The sequence below is a fragment of the Bidens hawaiensis genome, unplaced genomic scaffold, assembly GCF_021521415.1.
Source record: "Bidens hawaiensis isolate Kalapana, Puna unplaced genomic scaffold, B.hawaiensis_p1.1 tig00028471_1, whole genome shotgun sequence".
Lineage (NCBI taxonomy): Eukaryota > Viridiplantae > Streptophyta > Magnoliopsida > Asterales > Asteraceae > Bidens > Bidens hawaiensis.
In genome coordinates this window covers 207074-225556 of record NW_027494648.1, presented here as the reverse complement: position 1 = coordinate 225556, position 18483 = coordinate 207074, and the positions used below count along the sequence as shown (strand labels likewise).

Here is an 18483-nt window from a genome sequence, read left to right as displayed (position 1 = left end):
CTCTACACCTCTTCAACTCATTCATAATAATACTCAAAAACATAACTCTGTAACTCCATTATCTTTTCTCTTTCTTGACTATCTCAAATAGTTAGTTAGGATGATACAATAACTATGTGTGGTGTAATGTGACATTCTTAATACAAACTAGTAAAACAATGAAATTCCATGCTGCTTTCTCCCGTCCAAGAAGTGTTTCATGCTCGGTAAGTTTTGTAATCACCCCTGTCACATCAACCATAAATAACACTTAACAATTACATCTATACCAAATTCTTTTTTCAGAAAACTGAATTGTTCATATTTGTTCTCACAATAATGTGTTCAGCCCTAAATATATAACATCACTTTTAATTCAGTTGCACGAGTCAGTTTGGCTCGAAGAAAACACTTATCGGCTGATTATAAATAAATAATTTGGGTTAAATATGATCATGAAAAAATATATATTTACGAAAAATATAATGTTGTAACATTGAATACTAATGCGACTTTTCAACCTCTATCCTTCTTAAACTAAGCTTTTTAGTTTTACCCGTTTGATTCATTAGATATAAGCATAACCATACCCAAACCCAAATCAACCCCGCAACGAAGGTAAATAAGTAGAAATTTACACTTTTTGTCATATATACACACATAGTATGTGTGTATATATAATATATTATATTACAAGATATATAAAAAAAGAGCATACCTCAGATTCTATGGTAAATGTTAACAAACCCATCTTCATGGCAGCTTGACATTGTCATTTTCGCTTGCAAAGATATAAAACAACCGATTAAACCTTTAACCATATCCAACTAACACTATTCATCACTAATAGAGGTCACATTCGTCATTTCCCTCTCCAGCCGACTTTCCAATATCTCCATCATATTATCAGGCGGGCATCTATCATCAGGATTCGACCCAGATACTTGACAAAAACACTCGGGCCAAGAATTAGTATAAAAAGATTCGGGCGGAACTCGCTTATGGGGCCCACCATAGTTTGTTTTCATCATCACACGCCTAACCGCCTCTTCAAAACCATCAATATGGCCCGCTTCACGTTTTATAAAAACAGGGGCTAACCCTTTTCGGTCAGGCCGGATATTGGTCCGGAACCCATAGTAGAGGCGGTGGCCCAAAAGGTTATTGGCAAAGTTGCTTGGCCCGTCATATGTTGGCATGAAAATGTCTGATAAAAGACAAACCATGTAGTCAACAGCTGAGCCCGTTAAGCCTTGTGTGTTGTCGGTGAAGTCAACAGATGAGTCAACAGTGCTGTGGTTCTCGAGCAGTGGGAACATGGCACGGAACGGTTTCATGAACCGCTCACCACCAAATAAGTCACCTGCTGCAAGGTATATTCGGGTCGAGTTGTCAAATCCCATTGCACGTAAAACGAGACCAACCTGCGAAAGCAGATGCAAAATGTGGATATATAATAGATATATGAAACAAACATTTAGGGGTGCTAAATGGGTCGTGTTCACGGGTTGGCGGATCCAACTCGACACGAGCCCAAAAATCATGTCAAACATATGAACCCGAACAGGTTGACACAACATGGCACGTTTAATCCAACTTTATTTTTTTTTATTTTTTCAGCATATTAATACTTTGAAGTTGAAATTTGCATTTTTACAATAAAAGTTAAAAATGTATAAAAGGTCATTGCAGTTTAATTTTAAAATCTTATGACAATTTCCGTTTTAAGTTTTAAAATTTGTAGAAGCAGCTCAACCAATTTAATTTATAACATAAAACACATTCTAAAAAAATAACACTAAGAAATAAACGGGTCGACAGACATACTCCAAAAAATCATTGTTTTTTTTATAAAAAGTGATTTAGGGTTTTTTTATGTAGACTTGATTACACTTTAAATGACTTTTAACCAGCTCCTTTTAGTTAAATCATTTAGCATAACCAATTTGCCCGTTAAAGATAAAACATAAAAAAACATGCCCAGTATCCACATTTTATAAAATTGTAGGGAAATAAGAAACAAATTGTACCTCTTCTGGAGTTAAAGGACATTTTCCAATAGCCCTTCTTTCATTATAAACAAGTTTCTTGTCAGCAAAGTTTTCCTTTCGGTATTTCATTAATATCTTTTGTTCACGGGGAGAAAATATGTCAAAACACCTGAAAAATAAACAAAGCAATATTATTATACATCAATATGGGTTCTTGAGGAATGGATCATTTGGTACAGGGCTGGGTTGGGTCCACACGGGTTGAGCACACAAGCATATAATTTTGTTTCGTTTTATGAACGCTTAATAAATTTATCATGTTTATCATCATTACTAACAATATTATTACAATAATAATCTGAATCTTTGAATACGAAAGACTTTGAAGTCGTATGCTTTGTATGTTAGGCTTTGTGTGATTCTCAACTCTTCCGTTTAAGCTTAGTTTAGATTACTCTTTGTACATTTTTACAAACTTATTATAAATTTAATACTTTCATTTTGATCAAAAAAAGCACTATTAAAATATTCAAAATGATTTAATAAAAACGATTTAGAAGGTTGTAAGCATTAGATACATACTCTATATGACTTTCAACCTGTTCCACCCATTACCAACTTTAGCCATAAAAAAATTATGACCGTTCGGGATATAAAAACAGCCCAAAACAACCCGTTCATTAATAAACAGGTCGAAATCTTAAAACAAGAACTTGATGACCGAATAGTGAACTTGCCCAGCAAATGCCAACATATCCTTTTCAAACCGGAGATGTATTGACATGAAGTGACCTTGTGAACGAAGCTTAGCAACTATTGATTGGCTTAATTGCATGATATGTGGCTTAAATCTAAGAGCATGATAGTTGACTCTGCATCTCAATCGTTGATATTCAGGGTTATCGATCTCTTCCGCTAATCGATGAGCAAACGGTGTCAGATAAATAGCACCATGTTCCTTCATTTTCTCCAAAGCAACTGTTGTATACCAACTTATAGGCGCGTCTCTAGGGGGGCGAAGCTATAAGCATAAAGCATCGAAAATTTTAGTGTTCAAGTATAATAAAATATATATAAAAAAAAGTGTGAATAAATCACAAAAAGCGTGTATATTGGGGGGGGGGGGGGGTGCGCATAAAACTGAAAAGCTGTTCCATAACCCAAAAACTGAGCCCAAACAAATAACGAACGGTTTGGTTGTATGCTTCGTAAAAACCGAAATGTAAGTTCAGTTTCGATGGTTTCGGTTTTGCATGTAATTAAAACCAAAAAACCAAACCGAATGTATGGATTTTCATTTATAATATTGAATGCTAAGTAACTTAGAAGAGTTTAATAAATATCGTAATTCAAATATTTTAGCCCAAATGTATAATAATCAATTAATCAATAATTAAGAAAAAGATTTAGGCCCAAATTCATTATTTTGAGCCCTTCATTCCGGCCCAGAAATTCCAAGCCCAAAATGATAGAACGGAAAAACAGAACCAAACCCAAACCGAAAAAAAAAAACTAAGAGCATGTTTGGGATTGAGTTTGAAAAATGCTTATTGGCTTACTGACTTTTCCAAAAAGCCATTTTGAAAAGCCAGGATTTGGGGTTTTTGGAAAACTGCTTTTCAACCCTTTCAAAAATTTAAAATAAGAAAGTTTTTTGTGATTGCCAAACACATTTTTATTTATTGGCTTTTTGAAAACACCAATAAGCCAATAAGCATTTTTCAAACTCAATCCCAAACATGCTCTAAATGAACGTTTTTCAAAAACTTAAAACACGAATTTTCAGTTTTGGGTTTGGATTGAGCCCAAAACCGACTCATGTGCACCCCTATCGAGTATGAATATCAAGGAAACGAAAACAATTAGGAAGTAATTAAGCGTGAAACAAAGATACCTGGAAAGCTTTTATCCTCCTTGTCTTTCCGTGTTTCCTAATCTCGGGGATGCTTTCAACGACACGAACATCATACCGCAATGCCTTGACGAAATAGTCAACATCATATATACCTTGAAAACCTCTGTTCATGTTGAAGAAATAGTAATTAAAATTCCTTAACTTTTTAGCACGAGTATTAACCCTACCCCAAAGGCCCAAACAAAATGCAACTACTTTCTTTATTAGTATGAGTATGGCTGTATGAGACACAAAATCTTCATTAAAGATACCATTTTTTGGTCCTAAAGATTACTCTGTTTTGCCATCATTGAAGGATCATTTACATATTTGACTAACAGTCATTTTCATAAAATTATGTGGTCGGTCAAATCAAATGTCTGCATTTGTGTTTGGGGCGGAAGAGTAACTAATAAAGATACCTGTCATCATGCCAATAGGAATTTGTATCAAGCTCGGGCAGTACAAGGGTAGCATTCATAATTCGGGCAGCAAGAACCGCATTACATATCTACATATAATCATATAATTCTTACATCATTAACTTCATATGAATGTAGTCGCTATTAATCTATATAAGTTTACTAATCCCACAATTTGTCAATTTTATTATAATATTTTATAAGTAATTAATTGATTAATCTGACAACTGAAACTATATTACTACACTAAAATAATCCGATTTTTTTATGTGGTTTAAAAGTTGTATGCATTAAACATACACTTCATGCAACTTTTCATCGGTCATAGATAAAGCATAACCCAAATCGATTCATTAATAAGTAAACTGATTAAAATTGTCACTTCTATATTTAATAATTACGCATACACGCTAATAATTGTGGAAGACAATAAACACAAAAAAATTTATTAAGGCATAATTTTTTAAATAACATGAGAACAATAAACATACCGCGGTGCGCTGCTGATTTAAACCACCATTACAACGAACACGCAAAAACCCATTGCTCTCATTCGGGGGAGCTGACCATAAATCAAAACATCATTTAAGGTAACATGTTACAACAAGTGTAGGCAAGTGCATTAGGATCTCCAAGAACACATACGAGGCCAGTTAGATCTAGGAGTGGATGACGGCCTCCAACCGCCAGAATCAGCAGTATCCCATAGCTTTTGCACACTAATCTGCTGTAAAAAAGTCAAGTCCCAAGTCAAACTATGAAGATTTACAGTCATGAACTGAATAACTTTATTTTAAGGTCAAATGAATCAATGATCTGTTTGCAATCCAAACACCCCATATAATCACTTTAAATACACGCATCCAAACTAGGGGTGGCAATTTCCGACACAACATGACAAAAATATAATCAGGTTTTGGGTTGGCATATCTAACTCATTTAAAAAAGCGGGTTGTCGTGTTTGGGTTGACCTGTTTAATTAAACGGGTCGTGTTCGGGTAGACTTGCTTAACTAAACAGGTCGCATTCAGATTGACTTGTTTAATGTTGTGTGCCACCAAACATGCACAAGGTGGGCATATTGAAGATCATGGGAAATAACATGCAATTCTAGTACCTTTAATTTGAGTATTGGTAGTTAAATGTTTTGTTAGTTTAGAAGTAGTGGATAGGTAGTTTCTTTGTTAGCGGGTCTATTTAGTTTTCAATTTGAAGTCTATAAAAGGCATTGTCGATTAGGAATGAAAGTATGAATGAAAATATGTTGATTGAATGATCAAGTCTCTTCCAAAAACCTATGAATTCTAATCTGGTTTCTATCTATTTTCTTTGGACCATTTGATAAACGATTAGGTTCGTATCATTTAATTAAATAGGTTGTGTTCAGGCTGACATGTTTAATAAATGGGCCGTGATCAGCTTAACCTGTTTACGACACATTTAACCCATTTTTTACACCCCACCAATTGGATTAACACATTTACAGCTTTGTTATCACCTGCCAACCCATTTGACACGCTTAAACAAAGTGCCAAAAGGGTCATGCCCGGGGCGATATTTAGTGTCTGCGGGTTAGGGCTAATGTATCCAACACAAATAAAAATATGGGTCGTGTTCAGTTTAAACAATACAACCTGCCAACCCATTTGACAATTTGGATTTATGTGTGTACGCATTAGGGTTGATGATTTCGACCCAAATAAAAATACGGGTGATGTTCAGGCCAATCCGTCAACACCCAAATCCCCTAAAACCCAACATTAACAACTAAGAAACAGCTTATTATTCATGATCCAACATGAAAATTGGCACTAGAAACGTTTAAAAATTGAAAGTGAATTAATTAATAATATTAACTGACCTCAGATGGGGCTTCTGGCTGAACGTTACTGATCTTACTAGAGAAGAACAGCAAGTAGATGATCAACACCACAAGTAAAAGAGCAGTAATCTTGAATCTGATGAAGAAGCCTTTAATTTTCTTGAACTGGTGTCGATTATAATTGGGCCGCTTAAACATTATTCCTTCACCACCCCTGCTTCAGATCCAAAAAACCCACTAAAAAAATGAATAAAGATCGGTTAGGGTTTATTTTAATTTCATTTTTCAATTACCTCCTCATTGAATCTTGAGAAACATGAGTGGGTGAATTGGATCAGTGGGTGAGAATTAAAACATAAAATTAATTGGGGTTTTATTTATTTATTTACGCTCCAAGATGATGATGAAACTTAAAACTTAAAAAGCAAGGTTGAAGCAGCAGGTTGTCAGTCAGTCACCATCTATTTACCTACGACCTGGAACATGGGATCTAGGTGTTTGGTACACTTTAAATAGTGACAACACATAAACGTGAATGGTTATTAATTATTAAATTCTAAAATGGTTTGCAACAGAGGCGTTATGTTGGGTGGCAATGGGTTAACGGTGAAAGGGAATTGATGAGGGGCAAAGTTATGGAGGGGGTTAACGCCGACAGCAGGCAGCTACCAGGTTTTTAGGAGCGAGCAAATGATACCGGTATAAAGTTTTTAAGAAAACCAGAATGATAATATTCAGGATTGATATTTAATAAATTTCTGCCTACGGTACCGGTATAGGCAGCTACTAGGTTTTTTTGAAAACTTGAGATTGGTATCTGTTCATTACCAAGCTCATCCCTAATCTTTAATTTGCAAAGATTTTCCTTTTCACATGTTCACTAATCAATCTTGGTTCATTTCTATTGGTGTATTAGTCCAACACGGAAAAAAAAAGTTTATATAGAGACAGTAATTTTTAGTAGTAAAATACAAGGCTCCTGAAAATTTTCGAAGATAGCTCTGATGATAGGTAGGGGCGGCATAAGAGTGGCTATGACAATGATATGATGACATGTTATTGTGGGCAAGAGTAGTTGAAAGTGATTAAAAGGGAAAAATTCAGATCTCAATAACTATCATATCGTCTGACTGTATTTTTAAGATTTGGAGAAGAGCAAGCAAAGGCATATCTTTAGTTGCTAGGGGAATACCTTCTTCTATTCGAATGGAGCTGATTATGCAGGAGGAAGCGGAGAACGGGGAAGAGTGATAACATAACAAAAACGAGGAGTTATCAAGTTGTATTGACAAGTGACACTCCTAAAATACAAAAAAGTTAAATAAAGTGCATAAAACAAGCTATCAAATCCTGAAACTAATGAAGTGTTAGCTGGTATTGTATTGTGTTGTGCTTTGTTTTATGGAGTTCTATTTTTACATTACATATTATCCGTTAAGTATATTGGGTTTTTATTTTTCATATATCTATTTTGTTTTACTTTAATGTTTATTACTTAATTTTATATATCTTTATTTTACGAAAATTATCTAAATTTTTAATCCTCTTTATGGCTTGAAAAAGGTTAATTTGACACTAGTGTTTAATAATCATCATCTAAGAATCCAAAAAAAACGATGCAATAATTTGGGGTGTTAAGTGTTAACGAGCTATGATATTGATCAAAGAGTTCTTCCAACAACAGTGTAACAAGCTTGAAAAACATAGTTGAAACCTACCGAATAAAGACAAATTGGATCTTAACAATGCAAACAAATGAACGCGTTATTCGATTCAACAACGTGGTCATTGGCACTCTAACTTTATCTTTCGTTGTTAATGACAATCTCATTCTAATGAAAAAGTAATTCCATATGCTTCTTTCATTTACTTTGTTTCAACATAGTTTACAACACTGTGATCATGATATAAATATTTAATAAGTCAATTCTTTATTAGAAGCATGCATGGTTACATTTCAATTGGAGTGGGATTGAATCAAGAAACAAATAGAGTGGAAGCATTTACATTTTCACTATGAATCATTATCTGTTAGTATATTATTATTTAGACTATTAAATCCATATTACCATGAATAAAAACATCTCTGGTGAATCTACACAAATTTGGATGATTATACATGGTCACTAAAAAAATAAAGAACTTGAATATTGGGAGAGAAATCAACTCAACTCAACTCAAGTACATTTTCTCGTCTTTTAAATTAATACTAACACCACCAAATGTAAACTTCTAAAATACCATTGTTAACAAACATAAATGATAAATTTCATTCATGTACCGTAAGTCCATAACATACATGCAAAACTTTTTGTACACTCCAACTTCCATATTTTTTTTAAGAACGGTCTCTAACATCCATACTTGGTTAGTTGATTTATTGTTTTGCGTTTTTAAAGTATACGTCAGTGATTTTAATTGATGACTCGCTACTCAAAAGTTTGGGGTTTCATAAGTTCATGATGTAATACCCCCCCCCCCATATATTCTTTTACGGATCATGATATCTTGGAGATTCATAAAACTGTCCGCTAAGCAACAAGAGCCAAAATGTTTTGCATATAATCATAAGACAAACAAAGTTATGCAGTTTCAAAGGTAAAGAAAGACATCAAGTCTTTGGATAAAATACAGAACCTCAATTTCTTTTTGTAATTCCGTCTGTTGTTTTGGCTCTAGCTTTTTGCCAGTTTTAATGAAAGTCGCGGTATGAATAAAAAACTATTAGTTTATGAAGTTAGGATCCTTTCACTTGGTAGCCAACTTTTCCACAAACCGACCTTAGCTCAGTTGGTAGAGCGGAGGACTGTAGTGTTAACATAGCCATCCTTAGGTCGCTGGTTCGAATCCGGCAGGTGGGATTTATTTATTTTTTTCTCAAACACAACTTTTTTGGCTTTATAATCTTTCCTTTTTGTGCTTCATGCTCTTTGAATCGGAGATCAAAAGCAGAACTCATCTCGATCCATAATCTTCTTTCATATTAATTTAATTCCATCAATGGTAAGCGTTACATCATCATCAATTTCACTCGCTTCAAACCCTAGGCTGATTAAATCGTATCATTTTTATATTTCATTTCCGCTTATGTTCAATCTAATATTATACCGATAGATGTTACCTATCAATTTAGTCATCGTTTAGAACATAATAATCTAGTCTAGTGTATTCATCAGTGTGCATCTAGAATGAATAATTCAAGTGTTTCCGTAACATTATTATGTCAATATACGTCTTCGATTTCACCCGAAACAGACACTCCATCAATTTATTTAACTTACCTATTATAAGCAGTGGCGGATCTAGAAGAAAACTTCAGGGGTATCTTAGTATTTGTTCACGGCGAATACATAAAAAAAAAAGTAATAATAATAAGTTTTTTACTTCGCTGTGAAAGTTGAGGGGTATCCCGGGCTCCTGCTAGATCCACCCGTGTCTGTAAGTAGTTACTGGTTATCAGGACATATTTTTTAGACCTGGTACATGAGCCTGATTTAGAACAACTGAGAATTTATATGCTTTTGTTTTATACTATGTGAAGAATCATGGCATAAGTGGGATGATTTATGTTTATCAGTAATGCGATAAGCTGGAACTTTTGCGTTTTGCTGTTGTTATCGGTAGTTTACTACTATTATAATTACTACTTTGTGTCTTCATGTTTTGTTGTTTTGATTCCCTTAGCTGAACTTTATGAGTTAGAAAAAAAAAAGGTATTTGGAGCCTGGGTCTCACTGGGAGCACTGAGCAGCCGCTGTGTCTCCTGGGATAGCGGATGGGTTTGCTATCATCCCACAATCCCGCCTCCCTAGACCTTACCGATAACTTTTGCTATGAGTGGGATTTTTACTGGGTACATGTTTGTTTTGTATTTGTGTGTAGCAATTAACTTTTCATGTTTCACAGGCGAGTTCAGTGAGGTTGTATTTGACTTGCATACGCAACACTCTAGAGGCTGCCATGTGTTTACAGGTACATTTTGTTATGCTAAATTCAAGTTAGATGAAAAAGTCTAACTTGTATCGAGATGTCCGTTTACATGTCTAAAACCGGAAAATAATCTTGATGGTAGAAGTTTTTGGTTGGATGAGCCAAGTTTTAAGGATAGTCTAGAAATTTGTTGCAGGGTTACGTAATTCGTCAAATTTTTTGATTCAAGTCAGCACCATATCTTCAATTGGTTCAACACGTTTGGTGGTGTGCATCATGCACACTTACCCTTACAACACGAACCAACATATGGTTTTAGTACTGCTGCTTAGCTACTAGATTTAGGTTTGAATGTATACATTCTCATTAATGTTTTTTTTTTCTTCTTGCAGAACTTTCCTTGTCAAGAAGTTGAAAGACACAACAAACCAGAAGTTGAGATGAAGTATGTATAGATGATATACTGAATTAGCTTTCTTTTTTATGTTGATTTTGTAATGTTTATGCTATATCAATATGCGTTGACTGTAAGCACGCGGAATGAAGAAAACCTCGAAATTTTTATGCTTTCCTTTCCATTTTCAGGACCAGCCCGGAACTTCTGCTTAATTCAGTAAGAACAGATCACTTATATTATATTATATTATATTATATTATATTATATTATATTATATTATATTATATTATATTATATTATATTATATTATATTATATTATATTATATTATATTATATTATATTATATTATATTATTATTAATATTATTATTAGTGCTGATGTTATTGGCATTTCACAAGGACGATAGTTGGTTTGGGGCCGACTGCTAAGTATAATGTATGTTTTTTTTTTAGCTGATTAATAACTATGTATTACATAATTTGTGTTCGAAAACTAATTGGATTACATCGAAACAGAAGGCAAGCGGGCAACAAGCTGCGCCGCTACTCCTTTTTGAATCGCAAAACCCAATCTTTTAAAAACTATATTTGCTGATCTTGGAGTCATAACATTACTATGCATGACCCGCTGAACACGGGTAAGTAGCTCCACAGCTTTAGGCGCAAGATCAGCAAATATAGTTTTTAAAAGTATAACAATTCAAAAGGTTTATGATACTTAGTCGTTCACGTCTTGAATATGCGATAAGCCGATACTTACTTAGAATATGTGTGCATACTTTATAGGACTAAGTAGTAGTGTATCATTATTTGTTAATATCCTTACTTTTATCATGATTTTAATGTTGATACTTCCAATTAAGGTTGTGATTTGTCGAAATGAAGCTGAAAAATGCTTGATTGAAACTTCTATCAATTCACTGCGCATAAGCCTCAAGGTAATTGCAGTAGTAAATGCTTAATCATTATCTTTTACATGGCATACCTTTTGTTGCTCACATAGTTATGAGAATACGTAGCTTATGATGTTTATTGGGTTATCATTTTATTAGTATTAAACCATTATTTTTCATTTTGTTTTTTTATGATGCGTTTATAGGTAAAACAGGCAGACGAGCTTGAAAACATTCTAACCAAAAAGTTCCTTAGATTTTTGTCAATGAGGGCGGAAGCTTTTCAAGTCTTGAGGAGAAAACCAGTACAGGTGTGTAAAATCTACCAAAATCCGCATTTGATATAATTGCCATTTAACTTTGACATGTTTGTTTTTTTTTAATTTAAAATATATCAGTTAACCTTTATTATCAACTTTATTTTTATCTTTTGTGGATACTAAGTGCCAAGGTGGCGGCTATAAGCTATTATGAACCTAATTCTTCTTTTGTCAGGGTTATGATATTAGTTTTCTTATCACTAATTACCACTGTGAAGAAATGCAGAAGCACAAACTTATTGACTTCATTGTGCAGTTCATGGAAGTAAGATTTCCATTTACTTTAGTTGTTATTTCCTTTTGACCGAAATTTGAAAAACAAAAACCGACAGCAAAACCAAACCGATGGCCTGCTTGGGCTGTTTCACTGGTTTAAACCAAACCATGAGAACCCTACTTCATACTCTTTTTAAATAAATGATTTGTGTTAAACATAATGACAAATTATATATAATTACAATACGAATCTAATTATTTGAACTCAGGCTGTTTTTGACCCATTTCTAGTTCACAATCCCGTTCAGCCTGTTTTGACGAATATTTTGGCTGAATAATTAATATGATTTTGGGAAGCAACAAACCAAACTAGGCGGGTTGGGGGTTTCAAGTTTAAACTATTGTAACTGATTAAATATTTTTTTTTCAAAATCGTTGGTTTGTATTACAATTGTAAAAAATGTTTCGCTAATGCAAAAGCGAGAAAAGAAATTAATATATAAGGTTAAACTGCCAGCTGGCCAGACTCAAACCATATCAATCCCAAACTTGCCAAATTGCTTCAGTTTGTGCGGTTCGGTCAGTTTCAAAGTTTTATAAACACCCATGCTCATAAGTATGTATGCATACCATAAGGGCCTAAAAAGAAACCTGCCGGAATTTTCATTTTGCGGGCCCTACTAATGTTGATTCAACATACTTGATTTGCAGGATATTGATAAAGAGATAAGTGAACTGAAAATGTCTATGAACACAAGAGGAAGATTAGTGGCAACAGAATTTCTTAAGCAGTTCATCTGAATTCCTCCCATCTGTATTTTGTTCATCGTTCTTCCATTTAACGGATTTGAGATATTCTGCTTGTTAGATATATGCTATATTTCAACTTTTGTGGGTTTATATGTTTCAAATCAGGGTCATTTTGGGAAAATTGCAACATTATCTGGTAGATTTTCAAACCAAAATATAATACGAATACCATACTGTGTTAGCAATACAAAAATCAAAATATAATGCAATCGTAAGTTTTCGGTTCGTTTGGTTAACAGGTTTGGTTAGTGCTCACCCCTACTGAAGGGTGTGTGTTCATGGTCCAGTTTTACTGGTTTTGACAAAAAAAAAAAATCTTGGTTGAACCGCTTAGTATGGGTTTGAAAAGGTGCAAACCAAACTAAATGAGTTGGCTACATTTGGGTTTGGCTGTCTGAACAGTTAATTGTTATTTAAAAATCGTTAAAAGAACTTATGAATATATATAAAACCACATATTCAAAAATGAAAAGAACAAGAAAGTAATAAAGGTCAAAACGATTATGTTTGGTTTACAGAAATTACAGTGAACTTAACACGTTGAATTCAAGATCCAAAACCTTTATTTGAACCGTATATATATATATATATGTTCAGGGTATGTTTGGTATCCTAATGCCTTTAAATAGCAGCAGCTGTTTATAATGAGATATATAAATTTAGTGAGTGGCAAACCAAACAACAAACCGACCTTAGCTCAGTTTGTAGAGCGAAGGACTATAGTGTTATCATAGTCATCCTTAGGTCGCTGGTTCGAATCCGGCAGGTCTGATTTTTAACTTTTGACTTTTAGTACTTACACTTATTAATTATTACTCTGTATTAAACAAATTATTCATTGTTTTGTTTTTTAATTCACCCGAAAAGTCTTATCACATGCTATATGCTTTTTTTAAAGATATATATAACATGCTATATGTGAAAGAGAATACAAGTTTCTTATGGCGAAAACACACTTATAAGACATGGATGAATTGAATAATATCACCTGATTCTTGCGTTCCGATAGCAGTTAGAAGATTTGTGCAATTAAAAGGGTAAAAAAAATGTATATCTCATTTTTATAAAAAGATGGTAGCAAGAACTACTCACGATAAAGCTTACATAAACATATACAATAAATCTTGTCGAATAGACGTGAATGTGTTTGTCCAAGTTTATGTTGGACTAAGACAATTGAAATTCATGCTGCATTGTATCCTAGACACGTTTTACGTGAAGAATATCAGTTGACTTGCGGTGCTAGCTTATTGGATCCTTAGCCATTTCGTAAGAGTATCTATGTGACAATTTCAACCTGTTAAAAAATTTAATTGTCTAGACCCGTTATTGGATCCTTAGCCATTTCGTAAGAGTATCTATGTGACAATTTCAACCTGTTAAAAAATTTAATTGTCTAGACCCGTTAATCAATACGATGGGTGTGTTTAAGCAAGAATACTTTAAGCAAGAACAATAATGTACAACTAAAACCAAGAACAATATACAACCACCTGAAAGCTTAAAGGGGGTGTGTTTGTCCTTAGCCAAGGATAGGATAAGCCTTCTCGAATCACAACTACCATTTCCATGGAGGCCGAAAATTTTAGCCTCGCTCTTTAACCAGGTTATAAGATAACCTTTTTTTTACATAACCGTAACCAGAAAACTCAATGGACCTCACTAATATCATGTTAAGTAGTAGGATAAGATAAAACATAGCTTATGTTGGAAGATAACAAGGATGTAAATAAATAAACCGGTTTTGAGACCTCTATTAGAGGGACTCAAATGCAACAATATTCGATGAAATCTGAACTTGCACTATCATCAACATTAATACTCTGTAACATAATGATTAAATCACCAAAAAGATTCTTTTAAGTAATGAAACAAATAAAACCTCAAATGGTTCTACTTTAAACTAATTTGCACCAACAAACCAAACAGAAAAACACGATTCTTCAAAATACAGGAACCTAAAGCCAAACCACATCGTTCCCAGCAAGTCCACCCGGTTTAAGCACAACCCTATCGATACTAATGTAAAAACAAATTGTACTAAAATTAACCCCCATTGATTCCTCATAAACTAAACATGTCTATCTAGCGTTCACTCGGCCTTTGGCTTTTGAATTTTCACATATGGCAACAACCCCATAAAATGTTCAATTCTCGGGTTCCACCCTCGTTGTTGAGCCCGACAAAACATCAAAAACTCGTTTGCAAAATATGAATTGAACGCCATGAACAAGTGCCACAAAGCATGACCTTGTGGATTAACGTGCCATAGAGAAACACTCTTACAAAACAAACGATCACAAATCCAACACGTGAGGCCGATTAATAATGTGATAATGTATAGTTTTGCAACACGTTTGGCGGATTTATCTTGTGTGTGAATGTAGTATTTGTACATTCTCGGGATGCATAGGAGACAAAGAATTATGTAGTGAACTTTAAAACCGATATCGAAACGGATTTGTGAATGAAAAATGGCAAAAAGTGCGCCGTATAGAAACAGAAAAGTGGGCATGGTAGACTTGTAATGCCAATCGGGTGAGTAGAGAATGTAGATATACAAAAGCATTTCCCATACCATCGGTGTTTCATCACCTTGCTGTTGCCTAAATGCATATAAGAGGTTTTATTAAAATAGATCAGTTGAAAAAAGCCGAATTCAAATATGGGCAGTTCAAACAGCTCGTGGCTCGCAGCTCATAAGGGTGTTCATTACTTGAATCGGACTCGAAAACCAACATTCAAACTACAAATTCGATTTTTAATAGTTTGAACAGGATTAGTATGGAAACCAAATTCTGAATTCGGTTTTCGAATCGAATTTGAATTTGTGATTTTTGAATTGATTCAACTCGAATAAACGAATTCAATTTATATAATATATTTTTTTACAAAAAAATACATATTATTTTATTTATTTCATAATGCGGTTTATTGGAATCAACCCAAATTCGAATTTTCGATTTCGAATTGCTGTTATCCTTTTTACAAAAAAATGCATACATTCTGTAACTATTATACATATTTATTTTTATTTCTCATAATACGGTTTATTAGAACGAACCCAGCAGTTTTCAAATTCAGTAAGTTTTTCAAATTCAGTATCAGAGATTTCAAATTTGAATAACCTGAAAACCGATCTGATGAACACCCCTAGTAACTCGTTCGAAATTAGTGCAAATAAACTTGCAAAAAATCAACTTGAGTCAAACTGACTCGTATAAACTTTAAGCCAAGATGAGCTCGCTTGTTGGCTTTAAAGAGGTTTCGAGCCAACTCAAGCTCGCTCATATAGTTTCAACTCCAAGTTGAGCCTGGCTTGGCTCATGAACCGCCCTAATTCAAATTATGAACTTCATAATAAGGTAGAATAAGTGGAATTGTGGATACTCACAGGCGTTGTAATGTGGCGTGGAATAGCATGCTCCCAATGGCAAGTATCATGTTTGAGATGTGAAGTATGCTAAATCTTTTCTCAAATCGCTGGCTTAAGGCGATCACGAGCCCAACAAATGACAAAATAATGCTCGGGATATTTGAAATTGTGTTGTAGAATTCAGCAATATAAGATGAATAGACGTAATTCTGTTCGCACCATTCTGTGCTTGAAGTAACAGGACCCCAAAAACTTGATGTAGCAAATGCCATTTTAGGAATAATATGATCTAACTGAATAACAGAGAAAATGATTTCAAGATTTTAACAGTTACCAGTCCACTGCATCTACCTGCAACAACATGTGAGCATGATTGCATTAACAACCAATATAGATCAATTTTACAGGTTTAACATCAGTACTTTGATCTATTTGCTATATAGCAGGTGTATAATCATTTTTCAACAAAAATTTAACAAATGCTACTAGTTTTGAAGTCAGGAAAGTGATACTCATTACATGGCCCCACAGTTAAAACAATCAATCACCACACAATTATACTCAAGGTGCATTTTGCATATAAACAACTCACAGATTTGTTTTTTATTACACGAGCAGAACTCAACCATACTGGGCTGATCCCATCCAAGCACACACTTAGCTGTGAAGATATACTCTCATTCACAGTCAATGCATCCGAAACACGTTAAGATATTTGAGGCAAAACATTATTTATATCATGTGTATATACATATGCTATACACAGCCACACAGGATGATATGAGATTTGTCTAAGGCGTCACAAACATAGATGCATTAGCCTACGTGAGAACCAAATGCTAACCACTACAAATTAGAAGTATTCTCTCTAGTCTATACTATCTTCAATCTCATTAATTCTCAATGTAACAGTCCAACATCACATGAATCTAGAACAACATTCTTCTAATCAATATCACAATCACAAATCATCTCCTTTCAAAAATCTCAAATCAACAAAAGCCTAAACATCACTTCACACAACCAAAACTGCAGTTTTCATATAAATCACATCCTAAACACTAAACGTCATTTCAAAACATGATTCAAAACAAAATAAACACGCACACATGGTCCAAACACCTATCAACTCCTACATACAGCAACGCAATATCATCAATCATCTCCTAGCAACTTTTTTACATCAACAAGCACTAAAATCACTACACAGTACCAAAATAACAACAATTGATCCAAACACCTTCAAACCATCCAATCTATCATCGATTTCACTTCAACAACAAAAGCTTCATAAACCTAACGCATAATCAACAAAATCACCTTAACCGAATAGAGCGATTGAGATCTGTACACATTTTTCATCAATGAGCATTAAAATCACTACACAGAATCAAAATAACAACAATTCATAAACCAAAAACCTTCAAATCATACATTCTAACATCAATTTCACTTCAACAACAAAACTATTTAAAAAACTAAGCATATAATCAAACAAATTACATTTCACAACGGTTCATTTCACAAAAACCTTCAAATCATCAATTACATCATCAATCACACTTCAACAACAAAAGTATTTAAAATCTAAACGTATAACCGAACGAACTACCTTCAGCGATTGAGATCTGAGCCCTAAATCGTACGCACGAAGAGAAGATCGAGTAGGTTTTATTATTATTATTATATGATATGATATTATTCGCAAGGAAACGAAATCTCACTCGATTTTCTGGCGCACGGGATACGTGATGAACACACAGTTTTGAAATTATTATTATTATTTTGGGGAAAAAGATTCCTTCACGCGGATTTAAAAGATTCTTTGAAACCGCTGGATGAAGCGCGTAAGGGTAAAGGAACTTGCGCGTAGGGAATCCTGGCCGTTGATTTGGTATTTGGCGGTTGAGATTAGCGCCACGGGATTTTGGTAATCGGAAACTTTGTCTTTGTTTAGTTCACCCGATTCACGAGTCGAGCCAGGGTTTGTTAAAATGAAGGGTGCCTGGAAACCCGAATAAATTTGTATGCGCAGTTACGCAAACTGAATTCTATATGGCGTTGAATTCGATGAAGCTGTAGAAGGCGGTTGCATTTTTTACAATCAATTTCATCAAATCGAAATTACAAGCTGATGTCTGAAACCAAAGGGGTTGCGGCCTTGCGGCGGGTTTATTGAGAAGCCTGATGTACCATGGAGGAGATGCCTCGAGTACCCTAACATGGGTAAAGAATGGAGTTCGAACTACTACTTATTTACAAACTAAGATAACTCATGACTTGACGATTTTGTTGGAAGTAATTTCGGACTCTAAGTCACAAGTCGGTGAACTTGAGGGACCAATGTTGACAAGATGGTCATAGATGGTTATTACGAGTAACCTGAGGGTTAGATAGACTACGAGTAACCTGAGGGTTAGATAGACGTTTCCC

At 34.2% G+C, this 18483-nt stretch overlaps 3 protein-coding genes and 1 non-coding gene across 4 annotated transcripts; 2 read left to right on the top strand and 2 right to left on the bottom strand.

Moving 5' to 3' along the window:
• Nucleotides 1-812: 812 nt before the first annotated feature.
• LOC143577136 (O-fucosyltransferase 1-like) lies at nt 813-6344 on the bottom strand. Its single transcript, XM_077061059.1, has 8 exons — nt 6148-6344; nt 4932-5010; nt 4778-4848; nt 4287-4375; nt 3865-3988; nt 2708-2991; nt 2010-2139; nt 813-1403 (listed from the first exon to the last, which is right to left on the bottom strand). The coding sequence occupies exons 1-8, from the start codon at nt 6304-6306 to the stop codon at nt 813-815; spliced, it is 1527 nt and encodes a 508-aa protein (XP_076917174.1). The 5' UTR covers nt 6307-6344.
• A 247-nt stretch (nt 6345-6591) lies between these two features.
• Nucleotides 6592-12774, top strand: LOC143577135 (actin-related protein 2/3 complex subunit 4-like). Its single transcript, XM_077061058.1, has 9 exons — nt 6592-6609; nt 6684-6752; nt 9991-10080; nt 10431-10483; nt 10624-10651; nt 11299-11373; nt 11535-11639; nt 11824-11913; nt 12576-12774. Exons 1-9 carry the CDS (start codon nt 6592-6594, stop codon nt 12663-12665), a joined length of 618 nt encoding a protein of 205 aa, XP_076917173.1. The 3' UTR covers nt 12666-12774.
• TRNAY-GUA (transfer RNA tyrosine (anticodon GUA)) lies at nt 8884-8969 on the top strand. The gene is given in 2 exon segments: nt 8884-8920; nt 8934-8969. It is a non-coding gene; the product is annotated as a tRNA-Tyr (tRNA).
• Nucleotides 12775-14674: 1900 nt separating the features above from the next.
• LOC143577141 (alkaline ceramidase-like) lies at nt 14675-16367 on the bottom strand. The gene is made up of 2 exons (XM_077061064.1): nt 16069-16367; nt 14675-15280 (listed from the first exon to the last, which is right to left on the bottom strand). Exons 1-2 carry the CDS (start codon nt 16320-16322, stop codon nt 14767-14769), a joined length of 768 nt encoding a protein of 255 aa, XP_076917179.1. The 5' UTR covers nt 16323-16367; the 3' UTR covers nt 14675-14766.
• Between the last annotated feature and the right edge of the window lie 2116 nt (nt 16368-18483).